This window comes from Typopeltis vanoorti, chromosome 4, assembly GCF_054136105.1.
Source record: "Typopeltis vanoorti isolate ZY-2024b chromosome 4, IOZ_Tvanoo_1.0, whole genome shotgun sequence".
In the NCBI taxonomy this organism is placed as follows: Eukaryota; Metazoa; Arthropoda; class Arachnida; order Uropygi; family Thelyphonidae; genus Typopeltis; species Typopeltis vanoorti.
Genome location: NC_143552.1, coordinates 156,595,014 through 156,619,491, shown reverse-complemented (window position 1 = coordinate 156,619,491; position 24,478 = coordinate 156,595,014). Strand labels below are relative to the sequence as shown.

Here is a 24,478-nt window from a genome sequence, read left to right as displayed (position 1 = left end):
CAGCATTAGTTAGAAAAAATGTCAATAGTAACGATAATTTGCTATGCTTGCTAACATCCACTTTTTTACTCGACATTTTACCCTAAAATAACTTGAATCTTGATGCACAAAAAATGAACTGAAAAATCCATTTAATTTATAAATAATAATAAACTTGAAAATCAAATGCTCTGTTTATGTGATATAGAAACTGCTCTTACCCACTAATTAATACAAATAGCAGCAGCACACAAAAAAAAACCTCTGTTGTCTCAGAAAAGTGTTTCAAAATGATCGCAAGTTCAATACTCAGCGATCTGTACTTTCCTAACCGGATTCTGGGAAATCACAGGGTGAAATATTCTTAAGAACGTTATGGATTAAACTGACCGTATATTTAATCTCTGGATTAAACTGCTAAGTCAGTGATTGGTCAGCACAAGTCAAACGTTTACTAAGAGAAAATTTCCAGAGAAGAAGATTAGAATTTAGTAATATTGATAAGAACAATAGTGTAGGTAGTTCAGAAGCAAAAACCATCTGTGACAAAATGAAATTAGTTTATTTAATTAAAAACACAAAAATACAACCAATTTATTAAATATATCTTTATAGAGTTCGTAATTAAAAGGACTCTAATAATAATAATAGATTTCTACAGATGTGTCTCATCTTGTTTTGGTATTATCAAGTTATTCTGAAGCATTATGAATTTTGCTATTTCATTATTATGTCGCTAATATTTCTTCAAATGCGGCACTTTTTACAACAAAAATAGCTAAGTTATGTTGAATATATCTGTTTGCAAATATCCTCAAAATCCCTTTGACCTAATAAAAATGTAGAAATGCTGATGAAACTTTATCAGCATTCTATCTGTTAAAATGCAATTACCCCCCCCCCCCCCCCACACACACACCATTAACAGATTATTGTCTTTATGTGTACTGTATTACTTGGAATTTCTTTACTGTCCTATGATATTTGACCCCTTTTTTTGCTGCACAATTTATTTATTGTCTCTTCCCAAATAAAAATGAATTTCACATATGCGAAAATAAATAATCAAAACGTTTGTTTACATTGGAAATATCATGTCAAATATTTATATTTTTTAAATAACATTTATTGAAATAAATATGACATTTTGCTTTCTATCCTTGCAAAATAAAATTATATGGGTCGCACATTTCAATTTTAGGAACGATTTTTTATTTATTTTTATTATTATTTTTTTAATGAACAACAAATGATGTTAATTACTCAGGGTTTTCGATTGAGAGTCTTTTTAATATCAAAAATTTAAATTCACTGGTATTTTATCAGAGATTCTTTGCCTTTGTCTTTTGCTTAAAACTGCAACTACAATTACTTTGGAAAAATAACGAATTCAAACCAAAAGAAAGTGCACATATGTTATCTAGCAGTATTTTGTGTGTATGTGTGGTGATAATTTTGGGAGGGGGGGGGAGTTAGCCATTAAAGGCGAATTAATTCTGTTATGAAAATTTTGGAAATAACATTTCATTTTGACGCATGCACCTACACATGTTTCGAAGGATAAAGTGTAGGGAAAATATCGCTACTTCAAAACTGCTGCATAATATCGAAATTAGCCGAAAATATGTACATAACAGTTGACTTCATAACTGCCGTGTGATCTTGTTGAAGATCACACGGCAGTCGAGATAAGAGTGATCTTGTTGAAATTTTGCATTTCAACAAGAAAGTTGAAATGCAAAAACTTACAGATTACGTTTATAAAAAATTATGCATTACATGATATGATTCATGATTTACATATGATTCTCTATAAAGCAAAATATAAAAGTGCGAACCTTCGTGCAATCTGTGAACTAACCTTCGAACTAAGATAATGAATAAAAAAGAAAACTTAATTTGGAACAGATGGAGGCTGTATTTATTTTTAGATTCAGATTTTCATGAATTTATAATATAATTGTTTGACAAAAAATTATCTTCAATCAAGTTCTGGGAGAATTTTAAAATGTATTGGTGATTAAAATAATTAGCCAAAAAATTGATAGTGACATTGATCTTCTATAGTGATACAATATGAAGTGAAGAAAGTATGAAAGGATTTCTTAGTTTGTGCTGGCATTAAAAACTATAATTATATGATAAAAATAAGCAGCAAAATGAATATAACTCATAGGTATTTAGTCTGATATAACTTAGATTCCAGTTACCTAGCAAATGGCAAGCAACTGCATTTCTTGCTGTAGGCAACTGAACATAGCTACTACGTATGCCAAGTAATCTAGTTAAGTGTTCTCTTCAGCGTGAAGGATTATTGCCCCTTCTAATGGACATGACGGTCAAACTATACTTCTTATCCATGTTCTTTCAGCAGGTGGACAGAGTATTATCCAGGTTTGCTTTACGTGTATATACGCCCAGAAAAGAAATGGTACGCTTACATACATGAATTTTATGGAATACAGGAGTTCCTGTTAGTTTTATATGTAGCACAATCTGGTACCCCTAGGCGATTGCCTAGGTTCGCCTAATGATAAAACCCGCCCTGCATACAGGGTGTAATTTGGACAGTTAAAATAAGCTGCGGTTAATTTAGTAGAAATTTGATGTTCATTGACAAAACATTAGGTTTAGATGACTAAAGATGATGCACGTCATTTAAGTTACTGTTAATGCTACAGATGCTGGTAAAGTAAATACGAAAGCATTTTTTTGGTGATTTTTGAGTTTATTTATTTATTTAAAATTTTTTTTTTTTTTTTTTTTTTGGCATTTTGGAGAGAGAGAGAGGTTTATTTTTTAGTTTAACTGCAGAGAGACACTGTACTTATTTAGGCTAAGTTTCATGTGTAATGTTACAAAAGGTCAAAAAGGCGAGATTTTAGGTTAGGAATGACATCCTTTGGCAGCAAATATCAGAATGCACAAAAAGCTCCTCCATTATGGTCGAAGGAGTTATAGGGTGTAATTTGGACAGTTAGAATGAACTGTGGTTAATTTAGTAGAAATTTGATGTAGTGGGAGGTATTTAACAGGAATAACAATTATAGATTTAATACTTAATACTGTTTTTAGATTGTAAATTGTATAGACGTACAATGCTAATACAGCTTATCCTTGATATACCTTTTAGTATTCCTCCTCGTGGGACAGCTCCACCACAAGTTGCCCGTAAGTGCTTTTTTATTATTATTTTGTTTTTGCAAACTTGTATGAAAATTGTTAAAATATTTATTAATTGCGAGATTAATTTCATTTGATTAATAACAGTATTTTGGGGAATAGGAGAAATTTTTGTTATAATTTGTTTGTCAGTATAATAAATTTAGTTTAATCCTTTTGTTTAATCCTGTGTTTGCTCACACTTGGATAAAGGATTAAACTAAATTTATTATACTCTAACCAAGTGAAAAATAAACTTTCAACTTGTTTGTCAGTGTTCAGAATTTTTATTATAAATGGTTTATATGGATGTGTCAATATAGTAATGCATTTTTTTGCATTCAAAATGAATAATATTGAAGCAGATTTCTCAGACAACTATATAATGTTATTAAAATAAAGGATAATAAATATCCATTACTATACCCAAGTAACAAAACATTATTTGCATTTGAAACTTGGAAAACTTTTGAAAGTGACCAAGAGATTATGAGAATACACCCTTCAGCATTAACCACTCAACCAGTCATGACGTCTATAAATGTCCAGCTAAATCTGGATATGATTCTGTAACACCTCGCTGAATAACATGGATAAGAAGTGCAATTTGGTCCCACTATTTCATCCACCTCGACCAGTAGGGAGGTTAATTCCATTGGTATTGAATTGCTTAAAAAAAACAATGAATACTATTCAGGAGTTTTTATATATACCTTGTTATTAGTGCTTTCGATTAAGGTTTCACTGGCTTGACACTAGTTTCAAATGTTTGAAGGCAAGGCAGAAACTACTATTTCTGTTTATTGTAAACCTTAGTTTACAATTGAGGAAAGACTACTATAAAAGAATCGGAGATAAAGATATACTTGCTATTTAGAAACTGTCATCAAAGATCAGAGATGTGAAAAGACGTCAGTGTATGTGTTTAAGAGTTCCTCCAGTTATGTGACAATTTTAGTATATGCTATGCGTACACTGTAGTATTGAAGCGCCGTATAAAGACGAGACAGATTTAATCAGTTAATAACTGAAATCTTTGAGCATTTTTCTTGCCTACACAACTGAATCGGTTTAAATTCTGTAAGATCTCTTTCGTTGTGTTTCAACGATACAGAACTCTTAGATGTTAGTACATCTAACATCACTTAACATAAAGTCATTACAATGGAGATATTTGTCATTCAGCTTTATTTCAAGTGAAGATAATCCACCACATCCCATGTGTGTTACATGTGGCGAATAACTAGCAAATCAAACAGTAGTTCCTGCAAAATGAAGCGACATCTGCAGTCAAAACGCTCCCACTTTTGCGAGAAACCAATGGAATATTTCAAAAGACTTGTACGTGATAAAACTCGATCAAATTGGTGACAATATTGGAAAAGTGCACAAAGCAAGTTATGCTGTTGCTGAAATAGTTGCCAAAAAAAAAAAGATGGTACGCCATAGAATTTTAGTAATTAGCATATTATCTTTCTTTTAAATTTCTTTTAAATACAGGAATATGGTTTCATGTTAAATAGTGTCAGACAAGGATGTACATATATCCCCTCTGTTATTCATTATCTGTATGGATCACATTATGAAGAAAAATGGTATTAAACCTGATATCAAAATTGGCGATGTTAATGTCAGCTCTTTGCTTTATGCGGATGATGTTATACCTCTAAATAAATCTGCTACAATGCTGCAAGATTCCCTGACTAAATTGAATAACTGTTGTAATAGATATGGTATGAAGGTCAGCAGTAACAAGACAAAGACAATGAAAATAGACAGAAGCACTGAAAATATCAATTGCATTGTGAAAACCCATAGAACAAGTAAAACATTTCAGCTACTTAGGCACAATTTTTAGTGAAGATGGTAAATTAAATATGGAAATAGACAACAGAAATAAGTGAAGCTGGTATGGTAGGAAGTCAACTGAATAAATTTATATGGAATAAGAGAGAAATTAGTTCAAAACACTAAATTAGCTGTATACAAGACATTGTTCAAACATAATTTTAACTTGTGGATCTGAGAGCTCGGTTGGAAGTAAAACACTTGACTAATAACTGGAGACCGTAGGTATGAGAGTCCTGAGAAAGATTAGGGGCGTGAACTGTTCGCTTCAATGGCAATATCATCATCAAATTTCTAACATGTACCCTCAAACCTCCAACATTATCAGATCTTATATTTCTGTCTTCTAAGGCACTTTTTACTATGTGAATCCCGGTCTTTTTCCTGCCAACCTGGCAGAGAACACTTGTTTTGCTAATATTTCCTCTCCCATTCTGTTGAAGTTATCATACCACCTGAGGTTCACTATGCTAACACATTTCTGGATGATAACAATGTCAAATTCTTTCCTAATATCTTCGTTTTTAATATGAGATTGCCATTGATGCCGCCTGTTTCATGCCCCTAATCTTTCTCAGGATTCTTATATTTGCAGTCTCTAGTCTTTGGTTAAGTGTTTTACATCTAACCCAGTTCTCAGATCCATAAGTTAAAATTGGTTTGAACATTGTTTTGTATATAGCTAATTTAGTGTTTTGACCAATTTCTCTCTTATTTCATATAAATTTATTCAGTCGACTTGCTACCATACCAGCTTTGTTGATTCTGTTTTCTATTTCCATATTTAATTTATCATCTTCACTAAAAAATCATACCTAAGTAGCTGAAATGGTTTACTTGTTCTATAGGTTCTCCATTCAAAATGCAGTTAATATTTTCAATGTTTCTGCCTATTTTCATTGTCTTTGTTTTGTTAATGCTGACCTTTATACCAGATCTATTATAACAGTTATTCAATTTAGTCAGGGAATCTTGTACACATGTAGTGGGTTTATTTAGAAATATAACATCATTTGACCCAGAGGAAGACCAAGATATAGGTGGATTGATGTACAAAGTGCCTTAGACAATAGCAATATAAGATCTGATAATGTTAGTCTTGACAAGTAACAGACTGATTTGGAGGAAATTTGTAGATAAGAAGTTAGTAATGATGTAAATTTTCCATGTAGTGCTATCATATCCTGTACACCCCTCTAGGGTACATGTCAGGAATTTGATGATGATGATGAGAAAGCAACTGACACAATGAAGAAGGAAAACTTGATCCTGTTTGGGGATCTAACTAGCAGAGTAGGAAATGATTATCAGACATACAAAAATATTCTGGGAAAATTCAGAGAAAAGAGCAAAGCTAGTAATAATGGCAAATACCTGTTGGATATCTGCTCAGGACCTGGACTGGTTATTACTAGAACAATGTTCCAACATAAAAATTTGCATTATTTTACATGGAGAGAAGATGCTAGCAATAAGAAGAGTTTCATTGACTGTTATTGTTGATAGTGATATTTTCTCACTGGTACAGGACACTAGAGTGTACAGAGGATTTGAAATTGGAAGTGATCACCATTTACTCTTGAGCAGGATAAAAATGAATTTCATATTGAAAAGAATAACATATAAGAAAGTTTTAAAGTGAATACAAGTTGAGCAGCTCTCAGATATGAACTGTACACAAAAATACACAAACATTATTCAAGAAAAAATGAAAGAGTTTGAGAACAGGAACCAAACCTTAGAGATTCAGTGGCAACCCCTGAAGAAAACACTGATTGATTCAGCCAGAGAGGCATGTGATGTTGTCTGCAAGGACAGAAGAATTAGAACTTCCATGGTAGACACAAGAAGTTAAAGAGACAGTGAATGAAAAGAAGAAAGTATATTAAAAGTTCCTGGCAAATAAGTCAGCTTTTGCTCTTAGAGAATACAGAGACAAATGTAAGAAAGTTAAACACTATGTAAAACTAGCTAAACAAAAGTCATGGGAAGACTTTAGTAAGAACATAGAAAATAAATATCAAGGCAGCAAGATATTCTGCAGGTTGTTGAAGAAGCTCAACAACCTGTTGGAAAGAGTGCTGTTAAAGGAATTAGAGATGATAAAGGTGACATGAAAACAGGAAAAAAAGATATCCTTGGAGTATGGAGTAATTATTTCGAAAAATTGCTAAATGAAACAAGCAGGGATAACACTGTGGTAAAAAAAAAACGCTCAACAGGCATACAGTCCGGAATACATATCCATACTTGAAGTAGAAAAAGCCATCAAAGGCTTGAAATGTGGAAAGGCAGCAGGAGTAGATGATATTCGACCAGAAATGCTTTAGTATGGAGGTATAAAAGTCTTACAGTGGCTGCACAGTTCAGAAGGCCTGGACAGAGGGACGAATTCCCAATGATTGGAGTAGAGCTCTCATAGTACCCATATATTAAAAGGGAAATAAAATTGAATGTGAGAATTATAGAGGTATTTCTCTACTGAGTGTTCCTGGTAAGATCTATGCAGGTACACTTTGAGAAACAGTGTAGAAGGATTGTGGAAGAGAAGCTTGGTAATAAAAAGCTGGATACAGGCGAAATAGAGGCTGTCAGGAGTCATGATCAGATTTTCACTTTACAACAAAAAGTTGAGACATCATTGGAATATAACAAAGATCAATCTGTATTTAAGTTTTGTAGATCTGGAAAAGGCGTGACAAGGTGCCAAGAGAAAAGCTATTCAAAATGCTACAGTTGTATGGTGTTAATGGGGGCATTATATCAAGCAATACTTAATCTTTATCTGAGTTGTAAGTCAGCAGTTAGAATTGAAGGAAATACAAGAATATGGTTTCATGTTAAATATGGTGTAAGTCAAGGATGTACATTATCCTCTCTTATTCATTATCTGTATCAGAGTTTCCCAGATAATTCCTACAATGGGACACTTCACAAATCCTGAAATTTTCATGGAACACCTTGGTTATTTTGTAATGTATTAATAATTAATTATGGCATAATCATAAAGAGTATTAGTACACTTATGTATATGGTGTGGGATGTTGACAAATATAAAATTACATTTAAATCAGTTATCTATCACTGGACTAATGAAATCTTGTAGCATATTGTAGTTTCTTCAGGCCAACGTCATTAAATTAATTTGTGCTAATTTTCATTGACATAGCTCATTCTGATCACCAAAGATTTACAATATTATTATAAGTAATTACAAGGCATGATGTGCTGGTAGTTTTCCCCTCCTTTTGTACATCCTGGAGATTGCTTTGTAGGCTGGAGGTGGATGAATCACTATCTGTTGCATCACAAACACCTTCAATAAGAGATTTTTAACACCAAAATTAAACAAAGTCCCTTGTCTCTTATTCATATTAACATTTAAATCTCTAGGCCTATTACTTTTAAAAAAAATCACGGCACTACAGTTTCGAAATAGCACTTTCACCCTGCAATACGAACTTTCGAAGAAAGTATTTAGTATTACTAGATTTGAGAACCGGATACAGACTGCCTTGATCTTCAATTTCAGTGGAAAAATTTTCTTTATACTTCCTTGCTGATTGGTCACTAACATTTGCAACACAGATGTTATTTCATCCAGTTTTGAGAACAGAGGAATACACCACTCATTGTTGTAATCGGCTTGCAGGCAATTTTTATTCCCTTTACAAATGTTGAAAGATTTCGATGTGTGAAAATTAATAATTCTTGAATATTTCCATGTTTAAAAATATGAAGCTTGGTTGGTGACATTTGCAACACATGTTATTTCGTTCAGTTTTGAGAACAGAGGATACGCAGCCCATTGTTGTAATCAGCTTGCAGGCAATTTTTATGGCCGCTCATGAACAGCGGTCTTCCCTTTCACAAATTACTTCGATGTTTAAAAATATATGGCTTGGTCACTGACATCATGGAACACTTATTAACTTTCCACGGAACACTGGTATTCTGCAGAACACAATTTGGGAACGCTGATCATGTACCCTCAAGGGGTGTACAGGATATGATAGTACTACATGGAAAATTTACATCATTACTAACTTCTTATCTACAAATTTCCTCCAAATCAGTCTGTTACTTGTCAAGACTCCAACGTTATCAGATCTTATATTTCTATCGTTTAAGGCACTTTGTACCGTATCAATCCACCTATATCTTGGTCTTCCTCTGGGTCAAATGATGTTATACTTCTAAATGAACCCACTACACGTGTACAAGATTCCCTGACTAAATTGAATAACTGTTATAATAGATCTGGTATAAAGGTCAGCATTAACAAAACAAAGACAATGAAAATAGGCAGAAACATTGAAAATATTAACTGCATTTTGAATGGAGAGCCTATAGCACAAGTAAACCATTTCAGCTACTTAGGTATGATTTTTTAGTGAAGATGATAAATTAAATATGGAAATAGTCTTGGTCTTCCTCTGGGTCGTTTTTCCTGGCAACCTGGCAGAGAACAGTTGTTTTGCTAATCTTTCCTCGCCCATTGTGTTTAAGTGACCATACCACCTGAGAGTAGCTCTGCTAATGCATTCCTGGATGCTGACAATGTCAAGTTCTTTCCTAATATCCTCGATTTTAATATGATATTGCCATTGATGCCATCTGTTCAGGCCTCTAATCTTTCTCAGGACTCTGATATCTGCGGTCTCTAGTCTTTGGTGAAGTGTTTAACTTCTGACCAAGCTCTCGGATCCATAAGTTAAAACTGGTTTGAACACTGTCTTGTATACAGCTAATTTAGTGTTCTGACTAATTTCTCTCTTATTCCATACGAATTTATTCAATTGACTTCCTACCATACCAGCTTTGTTGATTCTGTTGCCTATTTCCATATTTAATTTACCATTGTTCACTAAAAATCGTGCCTAAGTAGTTGAAATGTTTTATTTGTTCTACAGGTTCTCCGTTCACAACACAGTTGACATTTTCAATGATTCTACCTATTTTCATTGTCTTTGTCTTTTTATTGCTGACCTTGATACCATATCTATTACAACAGCTATTCAATTTAGTCAGAGAATCTTGCAGACTTGTAGCAGATTTATTTAGAAGTATAACATCATCCGCATAAAGCAAAGAGCTGACATTAACATCTCCAATTTTGATATCATGTTTAATACCGCTTTCCTTCATAATGTGATCCATATAGATAATGAATAACAGATGGGATAATGTACATCCTTGTCTCACACCAGATTTAACATTAAACCATCTTCCTGTACTTCCTTATATTCTAACTGCTGACCTACAACTCAAATTCAGACTAAGGATTGCTTGATATAATGCCCCATTGACACCATATAACTGTAACGTATTGAATAACTTCTGTCTTGGTATCTTGTCATAAGCCTTTTCCAGATCGACAAAACTTAAATACAGATCTTTGTTATATTCCCATGCTTTCTCAACTAATTGTCGTAAAGTGAAGATCTGATCCTAACAGCCTCTATTTGGCCTGAATCCAGCTTGTTCTTCACCATGCTTTTCTTCCACAATTCTTCTCAACCGTTTATCAAGAATACTTGCATAAATCTTACCATGAACATTCAGTAGGGAAAATATTTTTCCTAATTCGGAATATTCCCAAAAAATATTTAGGAAATATTCCCAAATATTTCGGAAAATAGCCTTTGTAATTCTTGCATTCAGTTTTATTTCCATTTTTGTGTATGGGTACTATTAGAGTCCGATCATCAGGAATTTGTCCCTCTGTCCAGTCCTTCTGAACTATGCAGTGCAGCCACTGTAAGACTTTTATATCACCATAAGTCAGCATTTCTGGTCAATTATCATCTACTCCTGCTGCCTTTCCACATTTCAAGCCTTTGATGGCTTTTTCTACTTCAAGTATGGATATGTATTCCTGACTGTATGCCTTTTGAGTGTTTTTTACCACTGTGCTATCACTGCTTGTTTCATTTAGCAATTTTTCGAAGTTATTACTCCATACTTCAATGATATCTTTTTCTCATGTTTTCATGCCACCATCATCTTATCATCATTTATCATCTCTAATTCCTTTTACAACACTCTTTCTTCCATTTCTAAGCTTCTTCAACAGTCTCCAGAATATCTTACCACCTTCTTCATATTTATTTTCTATGTTCTTGCCAGACTCCTCCCATGACATTTGTTTAGCTAGTTTTACACAGTGTTTAGCTTTCTTACATTTGTCTCTGTATTCTCTAAGAGTACAAGCTGACTTATTTGCCATGAACTTTTTATATGCTTTCTTCTTTTCCTTCACTGCCTCTTTAACTTCCTGTTTCCACCATGGAGTTCTGATTTTTCTATCCTTACAGACAACCCCACCACATTCCTCTCTGGATGAATCAATCAAGGTTTTCTTCAAAGCTTGCCACTGAATCTCCAAGGTTTTGTTCCTGTTCTCAAACTTTTTAATTTTTTCTTTAATAATCTTTGTGTATTTTAGTCTACAGTTCAAGTCTGAGAGCTGCTCAACTTTTATTCGCTTTAAAACTTTCTTACATGTTATTCTTTTCAATATGAAATTCAATTTTATCCTGCACAAGACTAAATAGTGATCACTTCCAATTTCAAATCCTCTGTACACTCTGGTGTCCTGCACCAGGGAGAAAACATCACTTTCAACAATAACATAGTGAGTGAGACTTTTCTTAATCCTTGTGTCTTCTCTTCATGTGAATTTGTGCACATTTTTATATTGGAACATGGTGTTAGTAATAACCATTTAATGTCCTGAGCAGAAATCCAACAGATATTTGCCATTATTATTAGCTTTGCTCTTTTCTCCAAATTTTCCCAAAATATTTTTGTATGTCTGACAATCATCTCCCGCTCTGCTATTTTGATTCCCATTGTCATTGTGTCAGTTGTAACACATTTTCATTGTGTCATTTGCTTTCTCTAAAGCATCAAAACATTCCACCACTTCTACCTTCTGTGCCATTCAAGAAGATTTGCCTCGTATTTTGTGTTGAATACTATGACTACTTCTTCTTTTCCTTGATCGTCATTGCCTGAATATAACATTTTGTATTTATTGCTCAAAAAGATCTCACCAGTTTTTGTCTTTTTTGTTTCAGTCACCCCTATTATGTTGACCTGGTACTTATCTAATTCCTCAGCTAGCTCCATTTCTTTGCCATTCAGGCTTCTTATGTTGATAGTACCGATCTTTAACTCTGGTGATGTTGAGTTGGGGGTGTGCTTTCAGATTTGTTCCAGTAGCTGACTTTTCGCTGGTTCCCTTGTGAAAACAAAGGGAACCTTGTTTAACCGGGCGACGCCCCAACTGGCATGAAATTTTGTCACGTTGTACCATCATTTTGTATATTGGTTTAATCCAATAAGAATACAATTTGGTCGGCTAAATCCCAAATTGCCAGCCCATCCTCGTTCGTTCAGTATCCAGGTAGATACCCAATAGTGTGCACCATGTGAAGGTGAGGATTGGACATTGGGTCAGAAGCTCTGGTCGGTTCTCCACATTCCTTTAAAGGCTATGTGGAGGTCTCCTCTCAGTTATACAGCTTTGACCCTTAAGCACCCTTCTCTAAAGCCTCAAATTCCTCTTCTTTTACTTCAGTTGAAACTTCTGTGTGACCATAGGTAGAAATAAGTCTCATTTTCCAGGTTCCCATTCTGATATTTGCCCACAACCCTCTACTTGATATTGCCTGCCATTCAAGAAGATTGGCCTCGTGTTTAGTGTCGAATATGATAGCTACTCCTTCTCTCCTTGATTGTCTTTGCCTGAATGTAACAATTTGTATTTATTGCTCAGAAAGATCTTGCTTTTTTTTTTTTTTTTTTTTTTTGTCACCCCGATTATGTCGATCTGGTACTTATTTAATTCCTCAGCTTGCTCCATTTCTTTGCCATTTTGGCTTCTTATGTTGATAGTACCGAGCTTGAACTGTAGTGATGTAGAGTTAGTGTGTTTCAGGATTTGTTCCAGTAGCTGACTTTTTGCTGTTTGCCCTGGTTCCCTGCCAAAAACAATGGGGATATTTTTTAACTGGGCGATGCCCAAGCTGGAATGAAATTCTGTCATGTTGTACCATCATTTTATATTATGATTTAAGCCAATAAGAATACAATTTGATCGGCTAAATCTTAAATTGGCAGCCCATCCTTGTTCATTCGGTATCCAGGTAGATATCTAACAGGGTGCACTATGATAAGGTGAGGATTGGATATTAGGATGAAGCCCTGGTCGGTTCTCTGCTTTCCTTTAAAAGCTTTGTGGAGGTCATCTTTTAATTATACAGTTTTAAACCTTAATCACACTGCTTTGCATTTTTTATGTATCAAATTAGGGTAGCCTTCTTCCATGTTCTTGGTATAACATTTTTTTTTTTTTTTTTCCAAACATAATGTAAATAATTCTGCTAAGATTTTGTAGATCATTTCTCTGCCTGCTTTTATAAGTTCAGCTATAACTCCATCCTCACCTGCAGCTTTTCCATTTTACAAACTTTGAATGCTCTAAATAACTTCTTCTGGTAGAATCTGTGGTACTTCAGCTATTTCGTAATTTACTTCATTTAATTCGTCATCCTGATATAATACTGAGTAAAATTTTTCGATTTTTTTTTGCTATTGCATATCTATCTCTGGTTATGTTCCCATCTTGTAGTTTGACTGCAACCATCTGTTTATTGCTGTTCTTCAATTGCTGTTTGGCTTTTTTGAGACAACAGTTGTTTTCAATTGTTTGTCATATAAATTGACAATTGAATTTTCTTATTTCTTCTGTGATATATTTTCTGATCGTTTTGCACAATTCAGTGTATTCACTTTTATTCTGTAGGTTATTTGATTGCTTCATTTCTCTTTGTTTCTTCAGAAATTTTGTCTTGTTTCTGTTCTATGCTACCAGCTATTTCAAGTGAGCATTGTAAAAGATTTTTGGTAATTTAATGATAGTTGCTGTTTACTATTATTTGACACCTCCAAGAGGGCACCTGCTCTGTTTCAACCACTCATCCACCCACCACATCATCTACACCAATGGCATCTACTGTCCACCACTACTATTTTCACAGACAATCACAAACATCCATGTTGGGATTCGAACCCGCAGCATTTTGGCTGGAGAGTGGATATGCTAACCACTCAGCCAATCAGGCAGCAGTGGTAATAATGTCATTACTTTCTGATGGATCAGCATTGTCATCGATAATAAGATTTTTAAATCTATTGTTTAGTTCATGTTGGAATATATCTTTTTTTAATGTTGAGTTTGTGTACATTTATATTTTGCTTTGATCTTCAAAATTTCTTTCTTTTTGGCAGTTTATTTGAATCTTACTGCATACCATACGATGGTCACTTCCAGTGTTGAAGGTGTTATAGCAGAACAGTCTTGAAAGATTTTTTTCTTATTGCTGAGGACAGTCAGTTTCTGAGGACAAAAAAGGAATTCATGATGTACAGGTTTTCTTTTTTTCCAAATTCTATTAACCTTGCTCCTCTATCATCTCTCATGCCATATCCAAAATTTCCCATTGAGCTTTTATCTGATTGTTGTATATCAAGTCTAACATTAAAGTCTGATTACAATTCTGTTATGATGTTTTTCTTTATTGTAAAGTTGGGATACATCATGATAGAAGTCTTCAATTGCTTCATTAGTATTACTTATTGTTGGTGCATAGACTTGGATGATTTTAAGAGTGTATCTTTTTGAGATTTGAACAACAATATTTGCTATTTGATCAGATATTCTGTCAATTCTCATTCTATTATATTTTTACATTTTTTTTATTAATTGTGAATCCAGCTCCACTGATTCTTTTCTTATTTTGGCCTCTATAATACACTATGTCTCCGTTTTTTAGTCTATGAATTTTTTTGCCATTACATCTAACTTTACACAGTCTGAGAATATCCCATTTTAGTCTCTGTAGCTCTTCAGTTAGTTTATTTAGCTGTGCTTCACTGTTCAGAGTCCTGCAGTTTAAGGTTCCAATGTCTAGTTTCCAATCTGGCAGCATGATCTGGTTATCCAGGGATTCTCAGTACCCATCTGCCTTCATGTTTAACTACCTGCTGCTGTAGATAGTAACAATCTGACCTCTGGGGGAATGAGGGCCATAATTCACCATGCTGGCCCTCTGTGGGTTGGTGAATGGTAATATTTTCACATGGGATTGCCAGTCCCAAAACCACTGGTCTATGGCTCTTTATTCAATATATTCAGAGATGCCCTGATATCCAATGGACTGTAGTCAGGGTTAGGTTAGTATAATGTTAGAATGCTATTTCCCCTATCTGCCACCTAGGGGACACTCGGTAGCCAATGGGAGCCCCGAGAGAGAGAGAGTGAGAGAGAGTCATGACTATATTAAGTAAAAGTTATACATTCTGCCTGAGACAGAAGAGAATATCAAAGAGTTGGAATAATGCTATTAATTCGTATAATTCGTGTTCCTATTCCTTATGTGCAAGGCATTAATGAACACATAGCAAAAGTTTTAAAACCACTATTTTTATTGCCTTTTGCCCAATCAGAAAAATCTCCATCTTTATTTCTTACTTCTCCAAAGAACAAGCTTCCACATCTCAATCATCCAGGCATCTGCCAGATTCCTTGCTCTTGTGGGTTATCTTATTTTGGACAAACACAAAGATCTGCTTCTGTTCGGCTAGAAAAACAGAAGCCTTATATCGAATACCTTGAACCTGAACAGTCTGGACTTGCAGAGCATGCCATCAGACATTGAGTTCATTGGAACAAGACAAGAGTCCATTGCAAAAGTCGGTTCCTCATCGAATGGCTTTATAAAAAAATGTGAAACTTTACTTCACTCTCCTAACTTAAACAGATTCAATGGTCTAAGTCTATCCCCTTTGTGGGAGATAGTGCTTTTTAAATCAGCTGATCTTTCCTAACTTTTTTGTTTATTTATTTTTAATTTTTTTATTTATTTTATTTTTTTTTTAAATTATGTATGCACACACACACACACGAGGGTGGTCTGAAAAGTTCTCGGCCTCAACCATAAATGGCAACACTATTGGCAAGTTTTTTTTATTTTCTAAGTGCACATCTGCCATAAGCATCCATGTGAAATTGCAAGTCATTCTATCAAGTAGTTTGTTTTATACAGCTGTCTGAAGCAAAATGTTGACTGTATCCCTTGAAATGGATAAAATTGAGTATCGTGCTATTATAAAATTCTTTGTAAAAGAAGGTTAAATGGCAAAAGAAATTCATTCAAAGTTCATAACAGTTTATGGGCACTCTTCTTTGTTTTCGACATTAAGAAATGCTCTGCCAAGTTTAAACGTGGCCGTACCAGCCTTGAAGATGATTCACGTGAAGGATGTCCAAAAAGTGTAACAACACCAAGAAATCATTGATCAAGTGCACGATATGGTATTGGATGACGGGTGAGTCAGAGTGCGTGAAATTGCTGAGACTATAGGCATTTCAAAAGAACGTGTAGGATATATTTTGCATGAAGAATTGCAAATGAAAAAGCTTTGCGCAAGATGGGTGTTGCGCTTGCTCACAGCAGATCAAAAAACGCACTCTCATGAGAATCTCTGAACAGTGCTTGGAGCGTTTTAACAAGAATAAAACTGATTTTGTGCATTGATTTATTACTATGGATGAGACATGGATTCACCATTACACACAGAATCCAAACAACAGTCAAAACAGTGGACAGAAGCCAGTTATTCAGCACCAAAGAAGACAATGTTGGTTCCATCACCATGAAAGGTCATGGCATGTGTTTTGGGATGCTGAAGGCATTTTGTTTATTAATTATCTTGAAAAGGGTAAAACAATAACCAGGGATTATTATTCTGATCTTTTAACCAGACTAGATGAAAAAATTCATGAGAAAAGACCTGGTTTGCAGAAGAAAAAAATCATCTTAAATGAGGACAATGCAGCTGCCCACAAAGGTGTTTTTGCAATGGGAAAATTAAGGGATCTGCACTATGAATTTTTGGAACATCCACTCTATTTCCCAGATTTGACTCCCTCTGACTTCTGTCTCTTCCCAAAACTAAAACTCTTCCTTGCTGGTCAGCGTTTTTCTTCGAATCAAGAGATAATTGCAGCTGTAGAGGGGTATTTTGCAGATCTTACTGAGAACCACTACAGGGACGGGATAATGGTGCTGTAGCATCGCTGGAATAAATGTATTAGTCTTAAGGGAGATTATGTTGATAAATAAAAATAATTTTGAAATTATAAATTTGTTTTTTCATTGTTAAGCTGAGAAATTTTCAGACCACCCTCGTATATATGCATATATAATTTTATTTAATTATTTATTTGGTTTTATTATTTTTTAATAAGTTAGGAAATTTAATGATCGTTTTTAGTTATCTTACACTAACTACTTCCCATTCATGTGTAGTCTCCTATCTAAGAGGTTGACTACCATGATGTGACTCATGGTTAACTACGGATGTAATGACATATGGTGAGGACCCTACCTCTTCCACATATTGTTGTAAGTATTCATGACCGTAATTCGTGTCTGTTCATGGGGCAGGTTTGTCTGTTCTGAGGGACAAAAAACCTGAGTTTCCGGGTGAAAAAAACTCTCTACCTCAGTATGAGACTGGCTAACTCACCTTTAATCAAAAGATTTCAGATAGCAGTTCCTCATATCATAGACTGGAATCAAACCCAGGACTTTTCAACTAAAGGTCTTTGTCTATACCAGCTGAGCTACGGAGACTACATTAGATACTTAGGTGGCTCCTTTTGGAATAGTCAGTTATTGTTCTATCAGCTCTGTACTGAAGATGCCTGCGATACTCTGGTGAAAATTATACTAATAAATAATATTTTATGTGAGTTAATTCCGCTATTATAATTATTTAAATATGCCTACTTATAGTAATTCCTTATCGAAACACATTATAGATTTACTTCACAGAAATATGCAATTCTAGTTCAAACCTCAAGGGTGTCCATTCCAACATCTGCTTTTATAACAGCAACTCAGCATTCAGCTTCTTTTAATGATTAAGGAAGCTAAATCCTTTTCTTAGTTTTTCACATTTTCTGGAAAAATGCATAACTGGAACAAAAAAATTATTTATTAACTAAATTAAATCTTTATATTGAAATGTCAACATATAATGCTGACATTTCAATATTTACATGTTGACATTTTGCCAGCTCAAGCTACAATTATCAGTGCACTTTAAAGATATACTCAGCAAAGACTGAAATGTAATGATGAGAACAACGGCAGTCACTTGCATCGGTGAGAGTGACAGTCAACATGGTGATTGTCTGTGGTTACTGCTGATGGTTAGATAAGTCAGTGCACAAAAATTTGTGTAGGATCACTGTCAGTTCTGTAGCATTCATTATGGTTTTGTAGTCTCTGCCAAGAACATTCTCTGTGCTTTGAGGTTTCTGTAGTAACTTTGTCAGCCTGATTGGTGGAGTGGATAGTGTATCTGCTCCTCAGCCAACTGGTTGTAGGTTAGAATGCTATTACTGGATGTTTGTGATTCTCTTTAGGTGGAAGATGAATTTCATTGTTCAATATGAGACCACTATCCTACTGATTAGATGAAAAAAGTTCCATGTTTAGTTTTCTAGATCAGGATTTCTGATTTCTTTAAAAAATAAATAAATTCAAAAAAGATATAAACTTAATAAAAATAGGGAAAAAAATATCCTTAGCTAACCCTAAATATTAATGAACTTTAGATTGACAACTTTTTATGGGTAGGAATCATTGGTGTGGGAAGAAGGTGGGGGGGGAAGAGCAACTGACATTTTTTTTTGCTTAATGAAATAGTCTTTATCTAAGCAATGTGTTGTGCTAGTGGGTGTCCATTGTTCTTCTTCTGCAGCTTCTCCTACTTAAGTGGGGTCACTGTTTGTTATGAGTCTCCTCCACACCTTCCTGTCTTGGGCTGTCACCACATCCAAGTTCTTCATCTTCAAGTCCTCTTCTACCAGTTCCCTCCATCTCTTCTTTGGCCGCCCACGCTTCCGCCTTCCTTGCACATCCATCTGCATGACCCTTCTTCCCACATATTCGTCCTCCCTCCTCATCACATGACCAAACCATCTCAACCTTGCCTCCTGTATTTTCGCTCCTAAGTTCGTAACTTTCACTGTTCCCCTGACATAGTCATTTCTCAGATGATCCTTTCTGGTCACACCGCACATCCACCTAAGCATTCTCATCTCTGCTACTTCCATCCTGCTAATGTTATTTTTCCTCAGGGCCACAGTTTCTATAGCATATGTCATAGCTGGCCTCACTACTGTCCTATAAATTTTGCCTTTCAGATTGATCGGCACCCTCTTATCGCATAACACTTCAGCCATCTCCCTCCAGTTCCTCCAACCTGCTTGTATCCTGCATCCCACTTCCTTCTCACCTCCTCCATCTTCTTCCACTGTCGAACCTAAGTATCTAAAGTCTCTCACCTTCCTGATGACATTTCCTTCCAGCTCCAGCGGGTGTCCATACTAAATGTCCTTTTTATGTTGGTTTTTTTAATCTGGGTAAAGACAGGAGATGTTAGCTGATATCTGGAAAGAAGAGAGCGAGAGGATCCTGCTGGACTTTGATTTACCTCAGGAAGGTGGAAACTCTGTTGATACACTGTTTTAATTCTGTATTGTTTTACAAAAGAGCCCACTTCATTTGTTGTGCCTTTCAAAGATGGAGGATAGGGATATGGTGCATGTACTTTTTTAAGGAGTTTGGCAAGATTTTTTTTTTTTTTATCTGTTTTGTTCAAATGATTTTAGCACAACCTGTTGGTCTAAATGTAGTGCTGGTCATGAGGATGAATTACACTCTGCACTGGAGATTTTAGTTTTGAAAATTCCATGTTTCTGTGCATTGTTGTAATTTGAAGTGGAATGTTGCTATCTGTCTCTGTGTGTGCGTGAAGGTTTATAGTAGACAGAACACTGAAAGGGGGCTATCTGTTTGTCTTGTGACAAAAGTATCCAAGAATATTTAATGCTCCTGCTTTTTCCACTTGAGTGATAAAACTAATTTGAGGGTGGATATTGTTAAAAGCTATAGATTTTTAAAGAAATGCCTGTGGGTAATGTGGCAAAGATATCAACTGTTCTATAACTTGTGTGCTTGAGGGAGGATGAATTTAATACCATTTCAAAAGTGGGAAGTCTTGTTTTTCCACTAAAATATTCTGAATAAAATTCTAAAATAGCCTTAAAATCATGCTTACATGTCAATGGGAAAATTTTTTGAAAATAACTAGCATGTCAGCTTCTAGATAGTTTGTAAAAAAAAAAAAAAAAAAGGAATGCACATGAAAACACATTAAGATTCTGTACAGCAGTTTTAAAGTGTGTGGAATTTTTTATGTAAAGTACCATTTCCAATGTATTGTTTGTTAAGATCAGAATCTTTATCAAGGCAAGCCCAGTTGACCAAATCTATTCACAGTAGTCAAAATACTGCTGAATCATAGCCTTATAAAGAGGAATGATAGCCTCTGTATCTTGTGTGTTTTTCAACATCCAATATTCCATTGAACTATTTTGTAATATATTTTCTGAACAACTCTTACCCTCACATCCCAAGCCTCATCATTTTCCTATAGTCCAGTTCCATCTGCATAATACACAACATGTAATCTTTTCAACCACATAAAATCAAAGTACATAACCTATTTTGCAACATTAAACATAAGACTTGCTACAAGAATGATTTCAAAAGGTATTATTTCTGGAAAATTCCCATGTTACTCCTCTAAAATAAACTATTATTTTAATGGCTAATATAATCTACTTTCGTTTAGCAGTGCCCCTTTTTTTTACAATGTCATTGGCTCTTTACCCAAAAATTTAGAGCATTATTTTATTTATTTAGTGTATGATGTATAGGTCTCAGGATAATACATACAAATTACATAAAACAGCAAAAAACAATTGTAAAAATCATATTAAAAGGATTACACTAGATTGAAATGATTAAACATCAAAAGTAAGAATCAGGAGTCAGAGCTTAATCCTTAAATCCTGGATCCACTCCAGGGATTCTGGGGTCAGTTTAAAAAAGTCCTCTTTAGAACCTGAGAATGAGTAGATAGGGCACTCAAGCACAATGTGATTGATAGTCTGGATCCCTCTTCTGCATTCACAGTTTGGAGTATTGGACCAGCTCCATTTATGCAAGAGATGCTTACATCTTCCTTGTCCTGTTCTGATCCGATTTAAAGTGGTCCAGACATATCTAGGGAGATTGAAGCCCTCCAGACAAGATGTCTGATTTGAAATGAGAATTTGAAGATTGGAGGTACGTTGAAACCAATACTCTCCCCATGACTCGCATAGGTCAAAGTTCTGGTCATTTATTTGTATTGCACTTCTCCAGGCAGGGTGACTGGATTTCAGTCTTTGTGAAGTATGGAAGGAAATGTCTTTGTGGATAGGCAAGGAACTGTTTCCAATTATTTGTCCATAATTTGCTTAAGGCTTGGGTCCTGCGAAGCAAGGGAGGGGCTATATTACTGAGAGTTGGGAGCCAGTAGCAGATCTTAAAGCTCCAGAGATTATCCTCATAGTTTAATTCAGCTGAACATCGACTAAAGAAGTGTGTGTGCTGTTCAGCCACACAGGAGCACAATACTCTGCTGTAGAATAGACCAAAGACAGGGCGGTAGTACGCAGTGTGTTGGCATCAGCACCCCAAGAAGTACTAGCAAGTTTATGCATTATATTATTTTGAGTTTTTAATTTTTTAGATGATATTTAAATGTCAAACTTCTGTCTAGGGTAACTCCTAGGTATTTTGGATGATTGTTAAATTTCACCTGTTTATTTCTGAAGTAAACTTTTGGGATACAGTTGGCTTGGATATTACTTAAATGAAAGGATGCTACTTCAATTTTGTTCAGGTTAGGTTTTAATCGCCATCGTCTAAAGTATTTATTAAGTACAGCCAGATTTTCAGTTAAGGTGTTCTCAGCTTTTTGGAATATTGAGTTCAATGGCAGTATTGTCAGCATACATGAATCTCTGTGATGCTGTCTCTGGGATATCACTAATATATAAATTAAAGAGCAATGGGGGCAAGAACTGATCCTTGAGGTAGGCCATTTTTAATCTTAAAGAATTTACTGTTGGATTCATTGAGAGATACTTGTATCCATCTGTCTGCTAGTATTTGATTAATTAGGTTGGCTAGTTTTGGTGATGGAATAGTTTCTAGGAAATTTTAAGATAAGACCCTCTCCACACTGTCATAGGCAGCAAAGAGGCCCACGAATACCACAATTGTTTTCAATTGTTTTTCATAACTGTTCTCTATAAAGGTTGTCAAGGCCAATGCTTTATCACAACAACTTCTGTCAGGTTTGAAGCCAGCCTGTTCCTGTGGAGTTCTGTTATGTGAAATTCTGTTGTATAGCATTCTTTCGAGAAGTTTCAGGCATGCTTAATAAGGTGATAGGACGGTAGTTGAAAGCAATTGTAGGGTCTTTGCCAGGTTTTAAGACGGCAATGATTTTAGATCTTTTAAAAATTGATGAAAATATGCCGGAGTCCAGGATATTATTGTACATAGCAGTAAGCCATTTAATAGTTTTTGGTCCACAGTTCTTGATGAATTCAGGGTAGATGTTATCGAGTCCAGCCGCCTTCCCAGTCCTCAATGAGTTAACTGTCTGGGTAAGTTCCTGGGAAGTGAAAGCCAGAGATAGTGATGATGGCGGAAGATCTGTTTTAAGATTTTTTAGTTTTTGTTTCACCTCTCTTGTAGCTACTCTATCTTGAGGATATTTAGTCATCGAGACTATATGCTTTGCAATGTGTTTTAGATCTATGGCAGGCAGTTTACCAGAAGTCCTTGTATTAGGGTCAAACTTCCTAATCTGGTACCAAGCTTTTCAACTGGAATGAGTAAAATTAAAATTGTTCATTGTTTTAATCCATTTGTCTTTTCTAGCATTGTCAAGAGACTTCAGTAGCTCAGTGGCTACTGTAGGGTTATTATTACTATAGAATTCTTTATACAATTTTTCACTGTCACTATTCCAGCCTGGGATATGGTCTCTCCTAAAACCTCTTGGAATGGTTCGTTTGGCAGCACCAATAATAATGCCAACAAATCTATTGTAATTGTTTACAGTAGGGGCTTTATAAATCTTATTACAGTGTCAACCTGTTTCTTAAAAGAATCCCAGTCCGCTTCGAGAAAGTTCCACCTAGGTTTTAATACTGTTCTTATGATTGGAATATTTACGCCTACTTTATAGATTATAGGTTCGATGTTGGCTATTTGGGAAAACTGTCTAATACTTTCCTAGAGATGGGAATTTAGCTGCCATTATCGTCTGCGGTACAGAAGCACAAATCAAGGTTATATCCTCTTTCCCATCTAGAGGTTGGCATCAAATTCTGAGGTTCTGATTTTCCATCCAGTTCACTAGTAGGGTACCATTTAGGTCATCCTTTCTATAACTCCAAAGGGAATAATGACTATTAAAATCTCCCAGGATTATGCTTGGATGTTGTTGTTGCTGGGACAGTACTTGATCAGGCCATTTAGCTAAGGGAGGTTGATACACTTGGTTATAGTATAATGAGATATTATAATAGATACACTATACATGTCCTTGCTGGTTCTTAGTTCACAGATCTTATAATTAGAAATGTTATTTTTTATATATGTTGCTACACCATATTTGGGATGGTTTATGCAGTTAATCATATTTTAACCATATATTTTCCCTTTCGTTAGATTCCTTAGTGTGAGTTTCCTGTATTACAACTGCATCTATTTGATGGTAATTCAGGATCTTAGTAAGAACTTCGCATTTAGCCCTACTTAGGTCTTCTATGTTTAATTGGCATATTTTTAAGCGTGAGCCCATATTCTTGATTCTCAGATCCTCAGTAGGTGTGTGTCAGTTATCTGAGAGCCTGTGTCTGCGAGTCCTACTAGGAGAGTACGGATCAATCTGTCGCTGTAGATTATTTAGTGTTATTCAGGGTGCACCACGAGGAGGCAGTCTACGTTACACCCCACTTAGGGCATTACTGAATTGTTATAAAACTAATATATGAAGAATAAAATAGGAGGAAAATTTGGACGTACCTTTTTTGGATGTTGTTTTATGTCTCCTTATCCTGGCGATGTGCCTTCATCTGCTGTTAAAGGAAGGGTTTTTTGGGGGGGGGGGGAGAAAGTGGGGGTAAAGTAATGTGGGGAAATTATTTGATAAAACCTGGGTTTTTTATATGTATAATAATATTATTATTAAGGGTAGATAGAGAGTGTTTTGGGAGGGGGGTGAGAGAAGGATCTGAAGATAGAAGTTATTTTTATGGAGAAGAGGAGAGATTTAAGGGTAAAAAGTTGGGGGAACTTTTAAACTAAAATAGGCTATATTAGCCATTAAAAAAATAATGATTTCAAAAGGTTTTGTTAAAGGTGTATCATAAGAAATAAGTAAATATTTAAGGAAGTGCAACATAAAAATGACATAGCTAAGCAGTATATGTTCA

At 35.0% G+C, this 24,478-nt stretch overlaps 1 protein-coding gene across 5 annotated transcripts in view; it reads left to right on the top strand.

Moving 5' to 3' along the window:
* LOC150107782 (eukaryotic translation initiation factor 4 gamma 3-like) overlaps positions 1–24,478 on the top strand; it is a 949,069-nt gene that overhangs the window by 103,820 nt on the left and 820,771 nt on the right. For all 5 annotated transcript variants that reach the window (XM_090392049.1, XM_090392050.1, XM_090392046.1 and 2 more), the window contains exon 3: positions 3,113–3,150. In XM_090392049.1, the coding sequence (XP_090248175.1) occupies positions 3,113–3,150 (38 nt within the window). The remainder of the gene's footprint in view (positions 1–3,112; positions 3,151–24,478) is intronic.